Below are 26,968 nucleotides of genomic sequence, written 5' to 3' on the forward strand. Positions count from 1 at the left end.
AGACAGTAATTGTGCCTGTAGTATTATATGGGTGTGAAAGTTGGTCCCTTACATTGAAAGAGGAACATAAATTGAGAGTATTTGAAAATAAGATCCTTAGGAAAATATCTGGACCTAAAAGGTATGAGGAGACAGGTGAGTGGAGAAGGTTACATAATTTAGAACTACATAATTTGTATTCATGTTCAGATATTATTAGAATGATTAAATCAAGAAGACTTAGGTGGGCAGGCCATGTGGCACGAATGGGAGAGGAAAGAGGAGTTCACAGGATTCTTGTTGGGAAACCCGATGGTAAGAGACCTGTAGGAAGGCCAAGATGAAGATGGAGGGACAACGTTGAGATGGACCTAAAGGAAATCAGTAGGGATGGAAAAGAGTATATAGATCTTGCTGAAGATAGGGACAGATGGAAGGCCTGTGTTGCTGCAGCCATGAACCTTCGGGTTTAAGAAGGCTAGAGAGTTAGTTAGTTAGTTAAATACTTGTAGATCTAAAACTTTTCACGCTCGCTTCGCTTGCGACCTTGGTCTTACTGTAAAGCTTATATTTATTGCTTGGAAACAGAAATTACATGCAGTCTCTTCATAATATGATATGCAAGGTACCGGGTGGAGTGATGACAAAGTATATGCTGGGACGCTTTCAAAATTAAAAATAGCCTAATTATGGGATTTGCATGTTTGATGCATTGATGAGATGATTACTACAGCTGCAGCAAGAGACAAATATATTCTCAGTATTAATATTTTAATAGCTATTATTTTACAATGTATGGATCTTTGGTAAGAAAGGAAGGAAACACAAAAAAAACGAGAGAGAGAGAGAGAGAGAGAGAGGAAGGTTTAATAAGAAGGAACGAAATGAAAAAGGAAATATACAAGAAGGGAAAGGGAAGACCTCCGTGAACGAGTGGTTGAACGCTAGGATGCCAGGGGTCGAATCTCGGATGTTCTTTGTGAGTGTCCATTCATGAACTTTAATAATATCATCACTCACATTCATTGTTGCAATTAGCTGAAAGTGACTAAGGTGACGTTAGATAATACAAATAAAATAAAGAAGAAAACATATCAAAAAATATTGTGTAATATTTCAGGAGACATAAGCAGCGTGACTTTTTCATTGCCAAGGGGGGGGGGAGGGGTGCACTTGATCTTGTGCTCTTTTAGTTACAGCAATCACCCCCGTATGCATCCATGGATGTCCTGCTATTCATTTCAGAAAATCTGGTTCTGGTCATCCTAGCTGCAGGGACATGAATTGTGAACGAAGTTCTTTCATATCTCAGAGTCCATGGCTGGCAAAGACCAACAAGGCTCTTTTCGAGAACACAGTCCACCCCTATCCCCTCCTCCTGCAAAACAGATGACGGACTGCCTGCTGGATTCTCAGAACCTGTTTACCATGGCTGAAAATGAGGAAGACTGAGCTATTAAGTTTCAGCAATTGAGATCATTTCACAGGCAGTTCTACTCTGTTGCCAAACTTAATGTAAATAAAACCAAGTATCGATCTATTTGTGATACAAGAAATTTGAATTTACGGACCGTAAAATACACTTTTCAATAATGTCCCTTAAAATTCTGAAGGTCGCAAGTCCAATAGTTCAGGAGAAAATGTAAAATTGATCTTTTCTTCAATGTAAGTACATGGGGGAAACTCGTCTCTCTTCAGAAAAGGGGGTGGGGGAAGGGGAGAAAGTGCTGTGCTTGAATGAGAGGTATGATTTCCCCTTAATGTCATGAATAGTGAAGTATGATAAATTGTTCAGTAAAAGCAGAGAAAGAAATGAGGACAAATAGAAACTGCAAACCTTTTATCAAACAACAATATTATGTTAATCAGTAGGGCCTGGTAATTTGTTATATTTTTTATTTGGCATATCTTTATGTATCTGATGAAAATCAGCCAACATAGACGAACTTGATAAGGCATATTTTGATATATTTTACCAATTTTGTACTTTTTCAACATTTTTCTTCAATTTTCTCAAAAAAAGACATATTTCTGTATAATATCATAATTGTCTTCCAGATAATTGTTTTGTAATTTATTCCTTGTACTTTTAGTACAATGGATAGTTTATATTACCGATGGCAGGATACGGAAATTAAGGACGAAGAAATTAAAAGCATGACATATTTTCTTACCAACTAGTACGGAACAATAATACCCCTCCCCCCTTTCTTTTATAGAACCAAATTGATACCCGTGTAAATATTATTGAGGAAAAATGTTCTCGGTCATTGTTGTGCTGCAGGCAGGAAGTAAACAAGTTTCAATTGTTCTCATTTCTTTACCTTTCTTTTGCTTCTCACAACAATCAGTCAAAAGTAAAAATAGTATTCAGTACCTTGAGTTCCTATTCTATCAGCAATCGAGTGTGAGAGTTTCAAGATCACTTATCGTTTGAGCCAGGCACATACCAGTGTGTTACAGTGGGAGTGAATGGAATGCCTTGAACAGGAACCTCAGCAGCAACATTGTAAGTGCATTGTGGAATGGAAACTTATTTAGTGTAACTTGTTCTGACGAATAGTTTGTAGTCTCTTTCTCAAATTCACATTCCTTAAAATCCTCGTAAAATGTTGTTTGTGAATTGATTGCTGCCACAAAATATGTGTATTGTGGAATGGAAATAATATTGAGTGTAACATGTCCTGACAAATATTTTGTAGGCTCCTTTTAAGATTCTATATAGTTAAGAGATCTGCCTTAAAACGTTTGTGTATTGATTGCCTAGATTTACCAGAGCTGTAGCAAGCTGCCAATTATGAGGTGTAAGTTGACAGTAGTAAATGAAACTTAGGATAACTAAAGTGAACCTCATGATATTTTCAGTATTTTTCAACTACATTCCTTGGTTAAAGAAATTCTGACTTCATTTAATACACCACCATAGTCGATCTTCCTTGGAAGATACTGAATTCCTGTACATCTCTGTTCCATATCAATCTTCGAACGCTTTGATATAGTCCATCATCCATTTGTCCTCGTCTGTTTACATCCTCATCTATTCTTCCACTTCTCTCAATTACGATTCCACTATACCCTCAACTCTTCTGTGTCCATCTTTATTCTTGGTACATTTCTGGCTCTGTTTCTTGTTTTTACCACCTCACTGTTTTCTGCAATGAATTTCATTCCTGCTCATCTAATTTCCTCATTCCAAATATCAAGCTGTCTCTGTACTACTTCTTCCCTGTCTACCCATATTACTAAGTCATCAGCAAACAACAGGGCCTTCATCCCATCTCCACCTCTTCATTAATTTCATCCATTGTAATTATAAAGAGCAGTGGGAAAAGAGCACTTCTCTGTTTTAGTCCATTAGTTATACTGAACCACTACGTTCTTCCCACTGGTGTCTTCACACAGCTCTGGTTGGCCTTGTATGAGTTCTGCTCTCTACACTCTCTCTCTTCCTTGACTCCCCTCTCTTAGAACCTTCGAAATCTTTGTGCTACCCACGTTATCATATGCCTTTTTTATATCTAGGACTGCTATAATCAAATCATTTGCATACTCATAGTGCCCTTCCTGTAATTGCCTTATGGTGAATATCAGATCTATTGTTGATCTGCCTCTTCTAAATCCATACTGTTCCTCTCTCATGCTCAGCTCTGTTACTTCCCTTATTCTTTCCTCTAATATTTTCTCATACACCTTTGCAGAGTGGCTGATTAATGTTATTTCTATGAAGTTTTGACATTCCTTTCTGTCAACCATTTTGAATATGGGAGCTATTAGTCCCTTTGTCCAATCACTTGGCACTTCTCTCTGTTGCCACACTGTTTTCAACACTTTGTACAACTACTGCACACCAATCACTCCTGCTCCCTAGTATCATTTCCATTGGCACTTCATCTACTCCAGGTGCTCTACCTTTCTTCATTCTCTTCAGAGTTTTCTTCACTTCTTTCCATGTGAGATTCACTTTTTCCACCACCCACTTGTCCCATTCTGTTTACCTTCTCATCTATACAGTAAGATAAAAAGTAATCATCTCATATGGGGCTCACGCCTTCACAATATAGGCAGATAAAAACTACTATTCATTAATACGAGGGTTACTGCTATTTATGTATCCGGAATGGGCAACACTAATGTTGATAGGTAACATCTAATATATCTATCGTAAAGTTGGACATTTCTATGGTATATGTACACAGAACGTTGTGCTTATGGTTGCTATTTTTGTTTGTTCCAGGGACTTGAAAATTTCATTGGAGGCCAACAATGGAATTAACCCGAGAACATTTTTGAGCAATGATTTTATACGACTTTCGACGTGGATTATATCAACAACAGTGCATCGATCAACTCACTTTGATTTTTGGCGATGAAGCACCACTCAAAGGCGCTGTATATAACTGGTTTAGTGAATTCAATCGTGGCCATTGTTTGCTCACGGACGAATCTAAAGAAGGCCGTCTAAAAGAGGTTGCTGTGCCAGAAAACATTGATGCTGTGCGAGAACTGAGAATGCAAGATGGTCATGTGGCATATCGTGAGATTTAAGCATCCCTGGGCATTAGTATGACTAGCATACATAAGATATTGCATGAACATTTAGCCGCGAAGCAGATTTGTTTCCGTTGGATCCCGCATAATTTGACAATCGCTCAAAAAAGGCTTGTGTCGATTGGTGCAAACAAATACTCACAAAATACAATCATGGTGATTCAAAAGCTGTGTATAACATCTACACAGGTGACGAATCTTGGATCTATGCATATGAGCCTGTAAGCAAACAGCAGGCGATGGTGTTGGTGCTCCAAGATGAGCCAAACCCAACAAAAGTTGTTCCTGCAAAAAGCACTTCGAAGCAAATGGTCGGCTTTTTTTTTTTCTTCTCTAGTGGCTACAGTGCCACTAGAGAATCATAGAACCATCGATTCTGAATGGTACACAACCATTTGTTTGCAAGAAGTCTTTGGGGAAATCAGAAAAACAACCAGCGACGCAGGATCATTCTTCACCATGACAATGCAAGTTCTCACACATCGATCCAAACGACTCAGTATTTGACCGGTGAAAACATTGAATTGATGGGTCATCTGCCGTATAGCCCTGATTTAGCACCCAATGATTTCTTTTTGTTCCCGTTAGTGAAGAATAAGCTACGTGGTCAACGAATTTCGATGCCAGAAGAAGCGATTGATGCGTTCAAAATGCATGTTTTCGAGATACATCAATCGGAATGGACAAAGTGCTATGAGAATTGGTTCAAACATATGCAAAAGTGCATCGATCATCATGGAGAATATTTTGAAAAAAAAAAAAAAAAATACAACCATTTTCAATTATACATATTTTTTTTGTTTCTTATTCTGGATACATAAATAGCAACCCCCATACTAATGATACACTTCAAAGCTCATGTAGTGATAAGAATATTTATTTCTGAACAATATCTAAGTAAAAGAAAATTCCAAAAGGTACAGTGCAGCTGCGTATTGGAAAAAAAATCTGCTGGTGCAGAACTTGGTTCAAAACTCATAAAAAGGAACTCTACTAGATCAATATACAGAGTGACCACTCTAGGATCATGATAAAATTCAAGTATAATTCCCAGTTTTCAAGGCAAACTTTTCATAAATTCAAGGGTACAAGCAGATGGTTTCTCTATTTCAAAATTATGTATTACCACCTTTCACCATACACACACAAAAACAAACACATATATTAACAAAATAATGGGTCTGTGTGATTCCATTGAATCAAAATATTCTAATTTAATTCAACGAAACAGTATGGTGTATATATACTATTTAATATATTCAATTTAAGATGTGGAGTTTACATTTGCCATTTCACATACTCAGGCTTCAAATACATGTACAAACAGAAGTCATACATGTTATGGAATACACTATTCTATGAAATTTTTTTAATTGTAAAAGATTTCCAATGCAAATTTACACAATCAACTTCATCATATCTTGCAATAATCTCCGTCAGATTGTTCTGCAAAGGGCACTAATGAAGTACACGTATTGAGAGAGAATTCTGTTATATTTTCGATGCAGCTTTCCTTTCTTTTCTTCCTTGATAAAAATAAAAGCTGAACTGTGAAAATCTTAGCTCTGGGCATTTCTAAATGTATGAATTCATTTGGATTTTTAGAAGTTGCAATCTTTACATAGAATTCATGCATAATTAGCCACCCTGATTTAGTATAGTTGTTGCAGAAAACATATATTTTTCAGTATGTATAAATGTTCTGAACGTGAATAATTGTTACAGTGTTGTGCCATCAAGATCAAAGGGGAAAGGGGACAACAAGATTATTGGAAGTTGTCTCAACTCTGTCCTAATTATATTCAATAAATCTGAGGCTCAAGTAAAGTATTCATTCATTTTGTTGAAATATCTATGCAGAAACTACACATGAACGCTATGGGAATATAAAATTGATAATTTTGGTTACATGCTGCCTTTTATTTTTGTGTGCAGGTCACAAATTTTTCCATTTGAATTTCCTTTGCTATGAAGTCTCACATGTACGTGTATATCTTCATGGGTAAAATCTATGTTCAAAATTAAACAATTAAAAGTATTCTCTTTTTGATGTGAAACCTAATTTGCACATAATATATGGAACTTTAATGTTGGGATTTAAAAGATTCTTCATTGTGATGAATACTTGAAACTTTGTTTCAACATCAATCTTTTGAAGTATTCCCAATAAAATAAATTACACAGTCATATATAGTGTTGTATTACAAAAAGACAGGATATTACATACAGAGTGCAAAAAATATAAAACAAAACATATAATTTTAAGGTTCTGCCAGTTCACATGAACCAGTGAAATTATATGTTGATTTCTCAAGAATGGAAATTTTTTAAATATATTACATGTTATAACTTACAGAATTCTTTAGCATGCATAAAACAATATATTCATTCTGATTCACTCAAAGTAACTCTAAAACAAACCCAAACTTGATCATAAAATCTGTGTGATTCAAAAGTGTGCAACCACCCATACAATTTCTTCACATATCAATGTACACGAAGGGAACCATATGAAGTAACTGGAAGACCTCTTGCATCATCCCAATCCAACATCTTGAATTTAACTTAACTTCTTCAGATGGGAATAGGGGGCAAGTGAAGCATCAAAATCGTGTGAAATTTTCTCGCAAAGAGAATGGGAAATCCATTTTACAATGCCTTTAATCATTTCAATTTACTCAATGATAAGAATAAAGACTCCCATTGTTACATGCATGCTATTCATCAATGTTTGTTCCTTGTTATGCAGTGAACCAAGATCCACTGAACCAAGATGCCACTGATCAAAGAGCACATTGACACTAGCTTACATTGTGGTGTACAGAGTGCAAGGAAAGTTGCAGATCTCTTCAACTGCAGACACACTGCCAGGTGGCCAGCCAATTGTTTGTAGCACAATGGTGAAACTCATCCACAAATTGATGCAAAGGGAAAGTTTGTGTGGTGGTCACTCTGAAGCTGCAGCCATGGTTTTGGCATTGCTTGTGAAATCAGTTCTGTAGGAATGCTGATATTGTTGATATTGAGAAGCGCATCTAGGAGGAAAGTCAAATGACGAAAATTAAATTGATCTATTTTAAGTTCACATTAAATGTTACAATATTAATTTTTCTTAGTGTGTCAGCTGCGGGTGAGAGAAAGATCTTCTTACGACCTACATCAGTGGTTTCTAAATATCATTATAACATGTTGTATTATGTAATCTGTTGAAATGTGATCATGCGTACATAGGTGACAATATGCACAGATCAGGTCAATAAAATCCCTATCCATAATGTTCACAACGTACAGGTGAAAGTGCCTGCTGTGACTGCTTCCTTCTCTGTTTTGTATCTTGGATAAGGAATAGGCATAATAAATGGTTTGTCTGTTAAAATTCAAACATCAGTATTATATTTGAATTACTGGTGGCATGTTTGAAAGCATGGATGAGATGCCTGCAGGATATAGAGACATTCCTCCTGATGTGCAGACAATTGATTCTGATAATGTAGATGTCAAAATCCTAAAGCATGTGAGATGTTCACAGTCAATAGATTGCTATTTACAAATCCATTTAGAAACACTGATGATATGATTTCTAAACATTCAATACAGATCACTTGTTGCAATACTTCCTTAATGATTTTTGTTTGGTGTGTAATCTCCTTACCTGCATAATAACTTTATGTTTGCAGACAAAATATTTTATTCAAATTAAACAATTAATATATTTTGTTTCATGTGTGCGTCACCACATGTACTCTGAAGTTATCTTTACAGGAAATGTCACAAATTCAGTTTCTCCTTGAGATGACACATCCTCATATGTCTATTAAACTTATCTTTCCAGCCAAAATATATGTTACAAATTGAACAATTGAAAGGCTTCTCTTTAGTGTGAACAGCCATATGTACACTAAGTTCTCCTTTACGTAGAATTTTTTTATTGCAAATTGAACAATTGAAATGCTTCTCTCCACTGTGACCCCTCTTATGCTTATTAAGATAAACTTTAGAGTCAAAATCTTTGTTGCAAATTGAACAATTGAAAGGATTCGCTATTAAGTGAACATTCATATGTACACTAAGATCTCCTTTACGGGCAAAATATTTATTGCAAATTGAACAATTGAATGGCTTATCTTCAGTGCGACATCTCACATACTCATTAAGATGACATTTACGGCCAAAATCCTTGTTGCAAATTGAACAACTGAATGGCTTATCTTCAGTGTGACATCTCACATGCTCATTAAAATGACCTTTACAGGTAAAATCCTTGTTGCAAATTGAACAGTTGAAAGGTTTCTCTTTAGTGTGGACTCTCACATGCTCATTAAGTTTATCTTCACAGGAAAAATATTTATTGCAAATTCAACAATTAAGAGGGTTCTCTTTTGAGTGAACTTTCATATGTTTCCGAAGATCTCCTTTACGGGCAAAATATTTATTGCAAATTGAACAATTGAAAGGCTTCTCTCCAGTGTGACCCCTCACATGCACAATAAGATTAACTTTATAAGTAAAATTTTTGTTGCAAATTGAACAATTGAAAGGCTTCTCTCCAGTGTGAACCCTCACATGCTCAGTAAGAAGACACTTATATGCAAAACCTTTGTTGCAAATTGAACAATTGAAAGGCTTCTCTCTAGTGTGAACCCTCACATGCGCATAAAGATAAATTTTACTGGCAAAATCTTTGTTGCAAATTGAACAATTGAAAGGTTTCTCTCCAGTGTGACCCCTCACATGCAAATTAAGATTAACTTTAGAGGCAAAACCTTTGTTGCAAATTGAACAAATGAAAGGATTCTCTTTAGTGTGAACAGTCATATGTTCACTAAGATCTCCTTTACGGGCAAAATATTTATTGCAAATTGCACAATTGAAAGGCTTCTCTTTACTGTGAACAGTCATATGTACACTAAGTTCTCCTTTACGGACAAAATTTTTATTGCAAATTGAACACTTGAAAGGCTTATCTCCAGTATGACGTCTCACATGTTCATTAAAATAAAATTTACGGGTAAAGCCTTTGTTGCAAATTGAACAATTGAATGGCTTATCTTCAGTGTGACATCTCACATGCTCATTAAGATGACATTTACGCCCAAAATCCTTGTTGCAAATTGTACAACTAAATGGCTTATCTTCAGTGTGACATCTCACATGCTCATTAAAATGACCTTTACGGGCAAAATCCTTGTTGCAAATTGAACAATTGAAAGGTTTCTCTTTAGTGTGGACTCTCACATGCTCATTAAGTTTATCTTCACAGGAAAAATATTTATTGCAAATTGAACAATTAAGAGGGTTCTCTTTTGAGTGAACTTTCATATGTTTCCGAAGATCTCCTTTACGGGCAAAATATTTATTGCAAATTGAACAATTGAAAGGCTTCTCTTTTGTGTGAACTCTCACATGCTCATTAAGATAAATTTTATGGGCAAAATTTTTGTTGCAAATTGAACAATTGAAAGGTTTCTCTCCAGTGTGAACCCTCATATGCGCATAAAGATAAACTTTACGGGCAAAATCTTTGTTGCAAATTGAACAAATGAAAGGATTCTCTTTAGTGTGAACAGTCATATGTACACTAAGCCCTCCTTTACGGGCAAATTTTTTATTGCAAATTGAACAATTGAAAGGCTTCTCTTTAGTGTGGACTCTCACATGCTCATTACGATGACCTTCACGGGAAAAATATTTATTGCAAATTGAACAATTAAAAGGATTCTCTTTTGAGTGAACTTTCATATGCTTCCGAATATCTCCTTTACAGGCAAAATATTTATTGCAAATTGAACAATTGAAAGGCTTCTCTTTTGTGTGAACTCTCACATGCTCATTAAGATAAATTTTATGGGCAAAATCCTTGTTGCAAATTGAACAAGTAAAATGTCTCCCTTGTGTGGGAACACTCATAAATGTATTACGCTCAGCTTCTTGGACAAAAGTTTTCTTGGAAACTGGACAATTAAAAAACATCTGGGGTTCATGGGGTATCAAATCTCCTTTGTCAGGGAAAGTGTTGTTGGAAATTGGGGCTATACATTGCTTTCTCCTGTTATTAGGCTTGGAACCATCAACATGTGCCTTGCTTGCAAGGGTTTTTGTTGCAGGTTCAGCCTCGAATTTTTCTTCTCTACTGACACATTCTGTAATTTCTTTTGACTGCTCTTGTTCTCTTAAGTTTCCCTCAGACACTGACAAATGTGTAACTGACCTTGGAACATCTTGTACCTGTTCTTCCACATAGTTCTCGATCAGGTAGCTGAAAAAAATATGATAGAAATGTAGTTTCAGTTTCTGAGTAAATAATGAAAATGACTTACATGTGCAAATCAATGAAAAGAAAGGAGAGTAGAATAGTCTGTTGATGGGGACGTACTCATGAAAAGGTAAATACATGTATAATATTATGTAGAACTTTCAGCGAAAAATGCAGCCTCGACCAGGACTCGAAGCCAGGTCTCTGGCATTTCATGCTATTGCTCTACCACTGAGTTACTGAGCTGGCCTGACTTCGCCTGATTTTTTACTTCCACTGTTTTATCTGTGTGGAATCCTGTCGAGTCTGAATTTTTCGCTTAATGTTCTGCATAGTACATCTCCTGTGTGTGCCTAATTTAATGTATATTATTCCTGCAGGAATGAATACATAATATTTTTTTACCATTTAGTCAAAAAATATTCATATTTTTGCTGTAATTTTCATTTGGTTGGCCATAAAGCTTGGAGCATATCAATAGTGTTGTCATTGCCTCGCACATTTACATTCATTCAATCTTACTTTTCTTCTTCTTTCTGTTACAGGGTAAAAAAGAGTTACTACAACCATATCTACTTGTGACCAGATATGTCCATTTGACTTAGGGCTGCCACTGCACACTGTCAAAACTCGAGGTCAAACTCCATGATCACATGCCCTCAGCCTCTGAACTCCCATCTTGGTCTCATCCCTCTCTTAGTGCTCAAGGTAGACCCCTGGTCTTACATGAACTCACACTTGTAAGTCTCTTGCAGGCTGGGGACCAATCTCTGGAAGCTGAACATTTGCAAGAGTAATTCATTCACAGTAGTCGGAATTGGGGGATGCCTCAAGTAATTCAGAAAGTGATTTAAGTGTTGTATTCACCTGACATTTTCAGCCACACTATGTCCACTCCAATAAAATTTATTAGGCACAAGTACACGTTACCGTTCACCCTTCTCTTTCCTTTGATTTGGTGTTTTAAGTCCACTTATTGCACAGTAAGGCTAACTGGGACTGGACCTACAGTTTAAAGTGGGATCTGAACCACTATGTGCCTTCACCGGACCCCTTGATTACAATACAGCGACGCTACCACTGCACCATCATGGAAGCCTACAATGCTTTGAAGATTGTAATTCCTTGTACAGATAAATGCCATAGAAATTACCAATTGCTTCTATAAATATTCTCTACATATTTACAGGTACAAGTTTCCTGGGTAAGTGTAACAATTTTTCTCATGAGATTTCGGCCAGTGCACGAGACCATGGCCACCTTCCATCATGAGAAATTTGGGAAGCTATGAATGAGTACTATAACACAGTCATGGAGACCTACAACAACAACTGGGCGTTTGTTGTGCTGACCACACAACATATCATAGCTGGTTGGATGATCGCTCACCTCTGCTGAGGCATGTGGGAGTGAGCCAGGCAGTCATTAAGTAGGTCCTCAACTTTATGGGCTGTTACACAACAAGTTTAGAAAAAAAGCAACTGCAATCAATGAATTTTTTTTGTAGAAAAAGGCCAAAATTTAATCATTTTTGAAGATATTATCAATGTACATTAATATTTCGATTTGGTGTCTGTTGCCATTGAGAGTCATATGTTAATAATAACAGAACCTATTATTTTGTAAGTACAAGTGCTAAGCAATTATTTTTAATATCCACATGGTTGGTTTATTTCTTAAGCAGAAGTAGTAAATCATCCATCACATAGAACAAAGTGTATTTTTGGTAAACGTAGATGTAGCAGTAGAAAAGCTATATTTTTGGAAGATTAGCTGTAGCTGTAGATAAGCTACTTTTAAAGTATAGCCTTCTGATTATTTCTAATATATTTGTTCAATACTGATGCAGTACCAAAGCACAAATAGTGACAGGAAAAATAAAATGCTATCTGCTCTAACTTTTATATTAATGATATACAATTAAATTAAGTATACAAAAATTCATAAAAATGAAATGTGTGATGTATTTGATGAAAGGATGAACCTAGATTTATAGCCCAGTGCAGGTGCGAGAACATAGAGCTTTTGCTATACCATTCAAAATTGGACAGGCCAGGTTCCAGACATATTACTGAATGTAAATGCTGAAACTAAAAAGCCATGGAATCTTGCCACCTTTTGGTATGGTGATACTCAACTTTGGGCTAGGAAGAAATAAAGGAGTCACTTGGTGGAGTTTATTGCCTTTCTGATCTGTAAATATTGTTCTTAATATGCTGAACAGTGACATATATTGTATTATGTAATCTGCTGAAATATTATCATGTGTACATAGATGACAATGTGCATAGCTCATGAGAATAAAATCCCTATCCACAATGGTCACAATGTAAAGGTGAAAGTTCCTGCTATGACAGGTTCCTTCTCTGTTTTGTATCTGTCGTGTATGTATGGAAAGGTTAATTCATGCACACACGTAGGTCCTTCGTGATATAAAGATTAACACGAGGATACAAAATAACGATGATTTAATAATAAACTTACAAGACCATTTGAATTGACTTTATTGCTGGGCGAAGTTCAGCTGTTGCTGGTCTACCACCTAACCCCAAAAAGTACAGATTAAATAAAATTAAAATAAAAGTAAAGATTACAAAGAAATTAAACAACAAAGTACAATAAAATACAAATGGAATAAAATTCCATACAATAGAGCAGATTAAAATAAAAATTAATATAAAGTTCAAGATTACAAAGAAATGAAACAAGGAAGTACAATAAAATACAATAGGAATAAAATCATATACAATGGAACAATATTAGCAGTGAATTAGATAATAAAGTAATTGAAGTGGACAAAGTTGATAGTAAGATAAAAATAAATTCTGGCAACTCAGTATTTTTCATTATTCATATGTTGATTTACCCTGCTTCTGATCGTTGATCAGTGATTCATGGAACATATCACGAAAATGTCTGAAGTTTTGCTGTTTGGTGAGATTTCGTAGTGCATTTCAGCCATGGGTGCTGCATAGCTGAAAGATGCCTGATAAGCTGAAGTTCTGCAACGAGGTAAGCTGAAACTGGCAGCGTTTCTGGTTGAATGCGAAGTAATTTTGCTTTAAAAGTTTAATTTCGAAAAGAGGTAGTTTGGGCTTCTGATATTAATTATGTTGCTCAGTGTACAAAACAAGTGCAGTTTTCTCCTTCGTGCCATGGAGAGGATTCCATGCTCATTAAGCACGGGAAGAATGCGTTCACACTTTCTTGTTCTATGTACATATCTAATGCATGCGTTTTGAACTTTCTGTGTTTCTATTGCAAGCTTTGTGTTATTCTTAGCCCGTAAATGACATCAGAATAGTCAAATAGGAGGAAACAAGAGACTGCACAAGGTTTAATTTTATCTTAGGAAAGAGGAAGTCTACCAGAAGATAGAGGCTTTTTAATATTGAATATGCCTTGCCACATTGTTGTATCACATGCTCAGACCAATCAAGCTGCTGGTTCATAATCAGTCCTAGGTTTTTTTACTGCTTGAGAAAATTTAATACGCTGTGTGTGTAGAATTATTTCGCATCCATTGATGTCGATATGTTCCAATGAAGGTAAACATTGATTTGTTTGAATTTATTACTAATCCATTAGAAGCGCACCAATCGCTTATATTCTTCAAATCTTGGTTTAAAATTGCGAACGCGTCCTGTAATTTTGATATACGTGTGGATATACACAATTGAGTTTCGTCGGCATAACAGTGAACGTTGCATATTTTTACTGACATGACTAAATCAGCGGGCGAGAGCGTGAATAGCAACGGACCAAGGATCGAGTCCTGAGGCACTCCAACTCGTACGTGAAGTGAAGAAGATAGTCCGGCTGTCTTAACCCACTGTTTTCCTCCGCTAAGATAAGATTCGAACCACTTAAGTGCTGTAGGCGAGATTTTATAATAATGAAGCTTGGCTAGAAGGAGCTTATGCGGTAGAGTATCAAAGGCTTTTCTAATGTCGAGCACACTAGTAGTGAGTGTTACGTTAGATTGATCCATCGAGTTAAAAATGCCGTTCGTTACTTTTAAGAGCGTCATTTGTGTGCTATGGAGAGGGCGAAAATTGGATTGCTGCCAGGCAAGGATATGAAATTTGTCAATATGCTTTCGAATTTGATCATTTGCAAATTTTTCAATGACTTTGGAAAGCGCAGGCAGAATGCTGATGGGCCGCAAGTCATTCACAGAAACCGGGTTCTGCTTTTTAGAGATGGGAATTACCGTTGCCTTCTTCCACGAATCAGGGAAACTGCCCGTGAAGAGTGAGTAGCTGATTATGTGCGTTAGTGGTGGGAGGATATGATAAAGAGAGAGCTTTATCATTTTTATTGATACGTCATCAGATCTAGATGCATTTGATTGGATTTCGTATATTGCTTTCCTGACATGAGAACCATCCACCTCACAGAAACTGAACACCTCTGCACTGTGGTCGAAACTGCAGGCGTAACATTTCTCACATTGCTGCGAGACTAGCTCTTCATTAATTTCCATTTTGGAGGATAGGTTTACGAAATGGTAGTTCAGTATGTTTGCGTCATTTAATGCAGGTGCAAGGTTCTCGATTTTGTTTTTCCTGCCATATCCCAAGCTTTGCAAGTGTTGCTAAATGTGTTTCAAATCATTGGATGAATTTACGATGTATTCAAAATACGCCTTTTCTTCTTGTCTTACGACTTCGGATGTGCGGGATCCCGGAAAGTCGGGACTGGGATCGGGACTGGAATTTTTTTCCCGATCCCGGTCCCGACTTCGGGAAATGACTTCCTGACTTTTCGGGATCCCAAGCAGTACCGAATGGCAATTTTAAAAAGTTGTTAATTCTCGACGTTTTCTGCATTGCAAGTATCTGAAACTTACCGGAAATTGTTTGTTTTTATTCCAGAAATGCAAAAAGAATCACTTAAGTTGAAAATGACGTGTAAAATTCGAGATTTTTAGAGCTTCGGGAAATTTCGAGCACTTACCGTCCGGAAAGTTTCCCGACTTTGTCGGAAAATTAGTGAATTTTTCCCGTCCTGATCCCGACCTGACCAAAAAAATTCTGTCCCGCACACCCCTACTGACGACTGAAGTAGAAAAGCTATGCAATCTCTTGTATTCGTTCCAATGGTTAGGATTATTTGTTTGCTTAAATTTTAGCAGCATGTTTTCGCGTAATCTCATAATTAATTTAACATTATCTGTAATCCAGGGTACTTTTCGTTTTGTTGCATGAACGATTTTCAGGGGGGGCGTGTTTACCAAACACTTTAATCAATTTCTCCGTAAAGAAACGTACCTTGTCGTCAATGTTTTCATAGTGCATCGAAGGATTCTAGTCGATGCTCTCTAGATCTTCATTCAGAGCATCCTTCGCTATTTCACTGTAGTCCCTGTATGTGAACGTTCTGCTCTTGCTTTGTGATTTGCCGCAACATAAAGTGAGACACGCCAAAGAGTGGTCAGAATTGGTGACTGGTACCCTAACACCAGAATTGATAATATCACTTACATTATTCACAAATATTGGATCAATGAGCGTTCTAGTAAAGGCGTTTATTCGCGTTGGTTCATTTAAGATTTAGGAGAGCTTAAACTGATTAACAAGTGATTGAACATAGGAAGTATCGGATTCGTTTGGTTTCAAGAAATCTACATTAAAGTCGCCTAAAACCACTAGATGATGGACTTTGTGTGGTTAATATCTGATATAATATCTTCTAGGATTGAGCTTAGAATAAGTTATATCTCCGGGTCTATAAATCCTACAGATCCCGACACTTTCTTTCTTTAAAAGATTATTTACTATTATATATTCAATATTTGTTTGTTCTTCCAAAATATATGAAATCTCTTCAACTTGCAGTTCAGAGCGTACATATAATAAGAAGCAGCCAGCAATTTTGTGCTTTCTGTCTTTCCGCAAAACTGAAAACCCAGGGATATTTATGGGTTTTGTCATCAATGTGTCCTTTGAGTCACGTTTCGATAACTAAAAGGGCGTCCACGTTCATTTCCGTTACAGTGTGACGTACTTCATCCAATTTGCGCATCAGGGAGTGTTTATTTACATGTGCAATCGTGAAAGAGGAGGGAGGGCAGGGGAGGCAGCAGTGGTTGCCCTGGCCGGGAGCAGGGTTGGCATGTTTAAAACAACTTGTTTTAAATGTTTAAAACACATGGCTTTGTTTTTTACAAATGTTTAAAACAAAGTGTTTTAAACATGTTTTTTTTTATTTCTTTAAAACACAATTTGATAGTCTGTGATTATTTGCAGGTTTGTAACTTTGTATTTTCATTCATTTTGTGTCATTTTGTTTACTGTGCACAGAAATATGTTCAGTAGCTGAAAATGTATATCCAATTAACAAAGAAGTATATTGTGCTGAATAGAGATGAATACCCATGGGCCACTTTTAGAACACCTGGCAATGTTTCTTTTACAAGCATCTAAAACATTTTTGAAATTGAATACTACATGGATGAAACTGTTTTGTTCTTCACTTAATACACTGCAGATAGTTGTTAATGGCAATATTTTGTTGCATTCACGATAAAATGTCTTATTTCGAAAAACAACAGATTAGTTGGATTGAGTGGAGCTGGCAACTGTGGATTAGCTGAACCTTCTCGAACAGCCTGCATGCGAGATTCAAGACTAACATAAATATATTTTAAGAAGTTAGTTAAGTGTTTACTTTTTAACTATGAATATAGTCTGTTCTTGGATGATTAACAGATTCCTTATTAATCAATATTCTTACAAAATATGCCTTCTTGGCATTGAGTTTTGGATGTATTATTTGTTTAGACCATGGTTTTTCCCCGTTCTTGTTTAAAACGCTGTTTAAAACATGTTTTAAACAAAAAAACTGTTTGTTTTGTTTCTTTTGAAAAAAAACAACACAATTTTGCAAACCCTGGCCGGGAGCGATTTTCTTGGAAGAAAGCAAAGGTCTGTCCCCCATTTGTCACTGCAGTGAGGTTGAGGATGATGGAATACACTGAACCATTCGAGGAGGTTCTGCTATTGCTGCTGCTGTAGGCAGGAATTATCTGAATATGACATAGGCGGATGGTCACCTGGCTTTGAAACTTCAGCTCGCACTGTACTACTGTTATCGTTTTAATTTCTTCCAATGATCAATAAGTCTTCATGGTCGAAAACTGATGCACCGCCTTGACCTGTATCTGGCACATGTACTCGTTCATCATTATCCTCCTCCATCTTCTGACTTCCACCACGATATCTATCTTTCTTGTCTTGTATCCACTTCAACTGATCTTCATGCATGACCCGGTTTCTACCTTCAACATTCACCAGCCATGTAACTTTGCTTGTCCATGCTATAATTGTTCCCTTGACATACCTCATATCATTCCTCTTGTTTGTAAATGGTAGCATAATCCATACAAAATTGCCTCTTTGGTTCACCTTCTTCTTTTGCTTTATCCCTTTCGCAGTTTTGATCTATTATTTCTTCCATTTGGGCATCAAATCTATTCCTGAGAATGTAGGAAAGTATAATTTGCTCTGTCATTTTGTCACCTGATGCGCCATATTCGCTTCTCTAAGCCACCAATATTCTCTGCAATAATTCTTCAACCATGACATGTGAATTCTTATTCAATTGCTCCTGTACAGCACAATCTAGCTTTGTTTTCACTGACCATTGCCTGGTCATAGAGAGGTATAACAATGACTGGGGGTTTCTTGTGTTGTGCACACATCATCCCGTAACTGGTTGGATGATCACCTACCTCTGTTAGGCATGTGGGAGTGATGCTGGCAGTCAGTTGGTAGGCACTGTCCCTCACAGGCTGTTGCACCACGGGTTGAAAAAAAAAAAAACAACAAAGCAACTGTATTCACCATAAGTAATTGTCATTTTTTTTTACGTAATACTAAATATAGTCAGAAGTAAGTAATTTGTGACAATTTTATCAATACACTTCAAAAATTCTTATTAACACAAGGTGAGTTCATACCAGTTTCACCTGTACTAATATCGAAAATCTCACGGATACTTGAAAATTGTAACAATTAAAGGTTCTTCAAAATGTTCGTTAATAATTGTGTAAGTATCCCACTCTAATTGTATTCATCAATTGACCAAGATATTTGCTTTAAAGTATACAAAAATTACATTAGAATCTTAAATTATGTGTTATGTCTTGACAAAATTTAGTTTATTCACTAAAAAATGGTGCAAAATAATGAGAAACCTCTAACTAACTAACTCTCTAGCCTTCTTAAACCCAAAGGTTAATGGCTGCAGCGACACAGGTCCCTATCCTGAGCAAGATCTTGTAGGGTATTTTCTCGGCCTGCTATGTATTACCAAAAATCCGCTAAATAGCTCTAGTGATGCTTCTCGACACATCTAGTTCATTTGTTTGTCACTAGATGGCTCTGTTCTCAATGTATTCTATTTTGACAGTTAACGCCTCAGACGGCGCTTTCTGTAACTAAAATTCGTGCGTCGTTTGTCTGCCCAATCTCAAACCCCAAAGTCGTTTCTTCTTCGCTGGCCGAGGAGAGAGAGAACAGCTGCATATTTGCTGCGGCTTCCCGGCAGAATTGAGTTGCTTGGTGTAAGTAGAATTGATAATACTTACCGGACATTAATTTATTCATAACGACGCCCACCTATTGTTATTCTGTCATTTTAATTGACATTAATAGCTTTTTATTCATTATCGATGGGTGATGCTATTGTTAATTAATCAAGCTTAGAGTATAGGGAGAGGGGGAGGAGATGAGTCATCGATGACTCATGCACACGTGGGAGTTTGGAATTAATGGTTTTCCATTAGTGCACAAAATATACTATTATGTATCCTGTTTTTACTCTAACCTAACCCTATTGTTGTATTTTATATATGCGTTACAGCCAGATATGAGTCATGGGTGCCTCATGCACACGTGGGAGTTTGGAATTAATGGGTTTCCATTAATGTACAAAAGACACTATTATGGAGTCCATTTTTACCCTAACCTAACACTATTGTTGTACTTTATATACACATTACAGCTGGATATGAATCATGGATGATTTATGCCCACGAGGAAGCTTGGAATTAATGGTTTTCTATTAGTGCACAAAAGATACCATCATGGAGACTATTTTCGGCCTTTTGCATCTCCCATTTATGTTTCTTTTATATGTGCTTCAGCCGGATATGAGTCACGGATGATTTATACAGACGTGGAGCTTGGTTTTAAGGGTTTTCCATTAGTGCACAATAGATACTATTATGGTACCCGGTTCCGGCCTATTCTAACCCAAGGAACCCAGTTCCGGCCTATTCTAAGCCAGTTTATGCTTTTCTTATATGCGAGGATGAGTCAAGGCTGATTCCTGCAGTCGTGGAAACTTGAAGTTAATGCGTTTTCAGGACACGTTTTTGGCTATTCTAATCCAATTTCTACTATTTATGCGAGGTTTGCAGACGTCGATGGCGTCATGACCTGCCAAGTAGAGGTAATGGTTCGTCGGTGAACATTTATTTGCTATTTATTTATTTTACCATGATTTCAGCCAATTTTCTAAGGGGGAAAGATCCAAAAAATCCAATTTTTAACATTCTTATAGTATAAAAAATAATTGTTTTTTATCAAAGCTCAACTCATAGGGGGCAAAATTTACTTTTTGAGCCTATATCAGTATATTTTAAGCATATATTTACAATTATTACATTTTTAAGAGAAATAGATATATTGATAGTGATTTTGAGTTATTTTACAATGCTGTACAGCACTGTGTACAGAATATACGGCCGATTCTGGAACATTTATTTTGTATTTATTTATTTTATCCCGATTTTAGCTAATTTTCAAACAGGAAAATATCCAAAAAAATCCAATTTTTATTATTCTTGTAGTGTAAAAAAATTGTTTTTTTATTATTAAAAGCTCAATTTCATATTTCACACATTTCTATAGCGCAAAATTTACTTTTTGAGCCAAAATCGATATATTTCAAGCAAACATTTATAATAACATATTTCTTACATTTCTATAGGGCAAAAAAAAAAATTACTTTTTGAAGCAAAATCACCAAATTTCAAGCAAACATTTACAATTATCATATTTTAAAAAAGAAACTAGATGTGTACAGTACTTGCCGTACAGTGCAGCATAGTGCGGTGAATGTGTCGATATATATACAACCTCTGACAATAAAGTTCGGTGAATGATCCTGAATATCGAAAGTAGACGAATTCTTAATGAAACCTATCTTACTGTCCTTCGAAGTAGTCTCCTCCCATGGCTATGCACCGTTGAAAACGGCTGTACATGTCCTGGAAACTTTTAGAAGTCTTCTTTCGGGATGGTGTTCAAGACCCTCGTCCCGTTCCGTTGGATGTCCGGAATATCCTCAAATCTCTGACCTTTCAAAGCGATTTTGAGGCGTGGGAAGAGAAAGAAATCTGGAGGATTCAGATCCAAATTTCTTGCAATGCATTGCTACAGAGGATGAAAGCTGGTGTGTGAGGTACGACCCTGAAACGAAACGCCAAAGCATGGAATGGCGTTCTTCTGCATCACCCCGTCGGAAGAAGGTCAAGGCGTAAAAATCACGCATCAAGACGATGCTTATCACTTTCTTTGACAGTGATGGCATGATCCACAAGGAATTCCTGCCGGAGGGAATAACAATTTTTCCGCCTTACATATATATATATGTACTGAATAATAGCCAAATTGGAAAAGCAACCAAAAGTGTCAGTGCCAGTAATGTATATCAAAAGTTACCTTGAAGAGGTTTTTTAAAAAATGAAAGAAAATCTTGAAATTATTTTATATGTTAAAAGCTGCTGCCACAAAAATACAGTATTAAAAGGAAGCCAATGTTCTCCCTCTGATGGAGGGACCCAAGTCCTGGCAGCCTCGGACACTATGCTATGTATATAATATTTCAAGATGCAATTTTTAGATTTAGCATGCTTATTTACTTACAGGCTCAAACACAAATGGTCTTAACCGAGGAATCATATGTGTTTGCATATATACGTACGGTCCCATGAAATGACGAAATGTAACGGCATTTCTATTGGCTGCTGTTGCCCGCACTAAAGAAAGGGACTTTCCCAGTACAGTAGTGACGAATTTTTCTGACGCAATGCGGTTGGATTACTGTGAATCAGTTAAAAGTTGTAGTCATGAACTTAGTGATTCACCACAGTTGAATAGACAGAAATGAAGTCCCAGAATGTCTGGGTCAAAGTAATGCTGTCTAAAATATCAATACTTATTACATGCAAAGCCACTATTCTATATATTGCATACAAAGCTAACATGGAAAAAACATTAATTATTCATTTTATGTTTGCATGGGACAGACGGGAGAAGGAAATATACCTGCATTATTCTATAGCATATGAAGATCAAATAAGAGAATTCAACATATATTCTTTGTTCTGTAATGTGTGCAGAGATAAGATATCTCGAAACACAGAATTGTCGTCGGATCCAGAGGTGTTCATTTTGAGTCAACCTCCCCTCACCCTCACCTTCCGAGATCGCAGTCGCCCTCGCCCTCCACCGCCCTCACCCTCCGAGATCGCAGTCGCCCTCGCCCTCACCCTCCAAGATCGCAATCGCCCTCGCCCTCCACCACCCTCACCCTCCGAGATCGCACATCGCTTTCGCCCTCCACCGCCCTCCGAGATCGCAGTCGCCCTCGCCCTCCACCGCCCTCACCCTCCGACATCGCTCTCGCCCTCGCCCTCCACCGCCCTCACCCTCCGAGATCGCAGTTGCCCTCACCCTCCACCGCCCTCACCCTCACAAGTCTTCTGGAGGGTGAGGGTGAGGTCTGCCCTCACGAGGGTCGCCCTCCGGAGGGTGAACACCTCTGGTCGGATCAGATAAGAGAATTTTCAAACATGTAAAGGGTTATTATTTATTCATCTATCCGACACGAAACGGAGAAATATATGTTATATTCTCTTAAATGATCTTCACATGCTATAGAATGAGCCCGATACTTCGATTTTTGCTTTTCCCATCCGAAATTTAACTGCGAACTATTTAAATACGAAAATCTCGAGAACGGAACAACATAGAAAGATAGGATTTTCTGCATTCATTTCATCTTGAAATTCTCTTCCATTTGACACCTGACTCGATATAGGTCATCATAAAAGAAGATAAAACTTTTATTTTTTATATCTCAAGAATTAGTATAGCATCCTTGCCTTGTAATCAAGGGGTGCCGGGTTCGATACCTAGTAAGGTATAAGTGGTTCGGGTCTTATTTTAAACTGTAGGTCCAGTCTCGATCAGCCTTTCATATCAACCAACCAACCAATCAAGAATTAATAAAATATAATATATTAAAAAATGATATAAATACCCAAAAGGAAGAAAAAATGCCAATGAATGTATTTGGATATAAGAAGCAACATATTCCCCAAATAGAGAGAAATCCAGATAGCATGCAAGTGATTTCCGATCTTCACCGTAAATTGAGAGGCTTAATTATTGTCCATTTAAATAGCATATGGTACGAAATTAATGAGAATACCGGACAACAGCTATATGCTATCAATAACAATCATCCGTCTTATGAAATCCCTGTGACAGAGAAGATCCAAATAACTATCTCAACACCTAATGCTGCGATTGTGCATACAGGAATAAATCTCTATAGGATCAAGTACAATAATATGATTCCTGGCACAATATATGTGGAAGATGGCCATTTCCTGTATGCTGAAATAAATGGGGACTGTGGTAAACTAATTCCTCTCTTCATCGAAATAAGAATAATTTATCCTCTCATGAATATATAAAAATACCGAAACAAAAATAAAATAAAATAAATAAATAAAAAAACAAAAAATGGACATATTTGGAAACAGAAGGCGACAGGAAATACCGGATAACTCCAGCGTTATTGCCAGATTAGACGAACGTCTTAAAAAACTTAAATGAGATTTATTAATATTACAGAATTCTTTGAATGTAAGCCTACAAGCTGAGATTACTAATCTACAGTCTGAATTAATTACTAAAATATAATAACTTAGCTTCTATCGATTAGGTTGAAAATTTAAAAGAGAATTTAGCTAAATTAAAAAAATGATCTTAAGAAATTCCGTCAAATTTAAACAACTACTTCGGAGCATCTAAAGCAAGAACTAAATAACCATGCGAATACTATTCGTACCGAACTACTTTCCATAACTGAAACTATCAAGACTCGAGAGCAATATGAACTGCTCAATGCAAGCATTCTTGAATTACGGGACCAATTTTTATCTTTTGAAATTCCCTCACTGGAATATATTAAATCCGAACTGCAAACAGACCAATTACATGCAGCCATAAAAGAAGTTCAATCCAAACTACAAACATTAGAAGACTTTATTAATAATTTAGATTCATCTTCCGAATTGAATGTCATCGCACGCAGTGTTGCCAGTATCAAATTACAGTTAGAAACTTATCAAGGTTTCGGAAAGATACAGGGTACCATAGCTCATATTGAAGACACTTTGACAACCATGAGAAATGAATTGACAAATGTACAGGAAACTATGGAATTCAAGTTACCAAGTATAACCGAATCTTTAAACATAATCCAAGAACAAATTACCAAGCTGGAAAACCTCAATACCGAATCTGAATTATCCCATTTTCATCATCTCATAGATGACATACAGATCAAATTACAAATATTACAGCAATCTACGCCTACATAAGATTACATACAACAACTTAAAGAAGCTTTGAGCAATGTTGCAGGTGCTACGGAGTTAGATACTGTCAAGAAAGCTTTGACCACACTTCAAAATACCGTAGCTAATTTACCCACTTCCCAGGAGATAAGATCTGTAAAAAGAGCAGTAAATCGAATACTCAAGTCAGAGGACATCAAAAACATTCAAGCGGAAATTGCTGTAATTCAAGATACCATTGCTACTTTGCCTACCAACCAGATAGTCAACGAACTTTATGCATTGTTTGAAGAAATCAGAAGTCAGGTACACGATCTTGCGAGCCAAAGTATCAAATTGAAACTTGTAGAAAATTTACAAGAGATTATTTCTAACATTAACCTACAAATCAGTACTCTCGAAACAAGTCAAGAATCTGCTTCACCAGGTTTTACCTCGCAACTTCATGATCTCAAAGAACAATTTAAACAACTGTATGTCGATGTGAAAATCAAACCTAGCTACGATGAAGTGGTACGCACCATAAACGAATATCAAGAATCGGTATTAATGAGATTAGACGATCTTGAATTACGTCAATTTTTCACTGTTCAGATAGTTAGACTTGGGAGTGTAGCAAATGTACGAGGGCACTGGACTTATGTTAATGCAGGAAATGTTTACAAAATGTACTCTTACAGTCGGTCTCATGATTTTTTTCTTGATGGCGAAATTAAATTTTTAAAATTTGGCTATGTAAAGAAGGGAAAGTATGTGGAAGTCCCAAAATTCACCATACAGAGAAAAGATGGCGTCTACAGAGCACTTCAGATACCTATTGCATATTGGGATGAATCTGGAAAGAAATATAAAATACATGAGGATCTAGAATTATCTGCTTTCCCTGTTCAAGCCAATGAACAATTATTATTTGAAGTGAAACAATTATACCCCGAGGATAATCCATTTTATGTTATATTTTCTTATCAAACTAAATGTCAAGACAAGATATAGTTTAGGAATTACACAGACCAGCCCGTCGTAACTACAAACGACTGAGTGTGGTAACGAAAGGTGTGAATGAATTCTTCCAGGCTGATCTGATTGAAATGGCTACAGGGACTTTAAAAAATTTGGATAAGATCAATCATGGTTACAAATATATGCTTACAGTAATAGATAGATTCAGTAAATATGCATGGGCTGTTCCCCTGAAATCTAAGACTGGTACTTGTGTTACCGGGGCTTTTAAGTCGATATTTAGCGAGGGAAGGATACCAAAATATTTGCAGACAGACAGAGGGAAAGAATTTTACAATTCATCATTTCCTAAGTTAATGCAACAACATAATATTGAACATTATTCTACATACAGTGATCTGAAAGCTAGTATAGTGGAACGATTCAACAGGACATTAAAAAAATCGCATGTGGAGGCAATTTACTCTGCAGGGCAATTATAAGAGGGTGCAAATTTTACCCGAGCTAGTTCATAATTATAACAACACAGTACACAGTACTATTTACATGAAACCAGTTGAGGTAACCAAGTCTGACGAGGAACGATTGATTTCTACTGTTTATTGTCAAAAATATAAATACACTACCAAGAAGCCAAAGTTAAAAATAGGGGATCAGGTAAGAGTTAGTAAATTTAAACAGTTATTCGAAAAGGGATTCACCAAAAATTGGAGTACGGAGTTATTCACTGTGGTTCAAGTTCTACCAGGGAAAAGAAATACCTATATCATAAAAGATAATCATAACAAAATATTCAAAGGGAGATTCTATGAAGAGGAACTCAGTAAAACAAAATATCCAGATACATATTTAATTGAAAAAATATTAAAGAAGGAAAATAAAAAATTGTATGTTAAATGGTTAGGATTGCCAGACAAAAGTTGGATCGAAGCAAACCAGGTAATTCTTTAACACCAACATGGAATGTTGTACAGCGTTTACTAGATGTAGTGGAAACTAGTAAAAAAAACCGGAGAGCTTTTACCCGATAATATAAGGTGCCTTATTGCAGGCCCATCTGGTTGTGGAAAATACACTCTGCTGGTTGATAATTTCTTGCTCGCCCCCAATTAGTTGGATTGGAAAAATAGACACTTGTATGTATTCTCTAAAAGTTTAGAACAACCAAAATATCAACAACTGATGAAGCTGTACGAGGGACTGGGTATATCCACATTTGCATCAAAAATAAAACCTCTCGGCCAATGTTTGAAAAATTCTGTTGTGGTATTTGACGATGTTATTATAGAAAATCAGAATGAAATCCACAATTAGTTGGATTGGAAAAATAGACACTTGTATGTATTCTCTAAAAGTTTAGAACAACCAAAATATCAACAACTGATGAAGCTGTACGAGGGACTGGGTATATCCACATTTGCATCAAAAATAAAACCTCTCGGCCAATGTTTGAAAAATTCTGTTGTGGTATTTGACGATGTTATTATAGAAAATCAGAATGAAATCCACAATTTCTTTACACAGGGTCGTCACAAAGAAATAGACTGCTTTTATTTAGCTCAAAC

At 36.5% G+C, this 26,968-nt stretch overlaps 1 protein-coding gene across 1 annotated transcript in view; it reads right to left on the reverse strand.

The window, feature by feature from the left end:
* Positions 1-7,373: 7,373 nt before the first annotated feature.
* The window catches only part of LOC145999310 (uncharacterized), a 138,343-nt gene continuing 118,748 nt past the window's right edge, over positions 7,374-26,968 (reverse strand). Inside the window, exon 3 of the mRNA XM_083136250.1 lies at positions 7,374-7,562. Coding sequence (XP_082992376.1) covers positions 7,435-7,562 — 128 coding nt within the window. The 3' untranslated portion in view covers positions 7,374-7,434. The remainder of the gene's footprint in view (positions 7,563-26,968) is intronic.

This window comes from Lepisma saccharinum, chromosome 15, assembly GCF_977018435.1.
Source record: "Lepisma saccharinum chromosome 15, izLepSacc3.1, whole genome shotgun sequence".
NCBI classification, from domain to species: Eukaryota; Metazoa; Arthropoda; class Insecta; order Zygentoma; family Lepismatidae; genus Lepisma; species Lepisma saccharinum.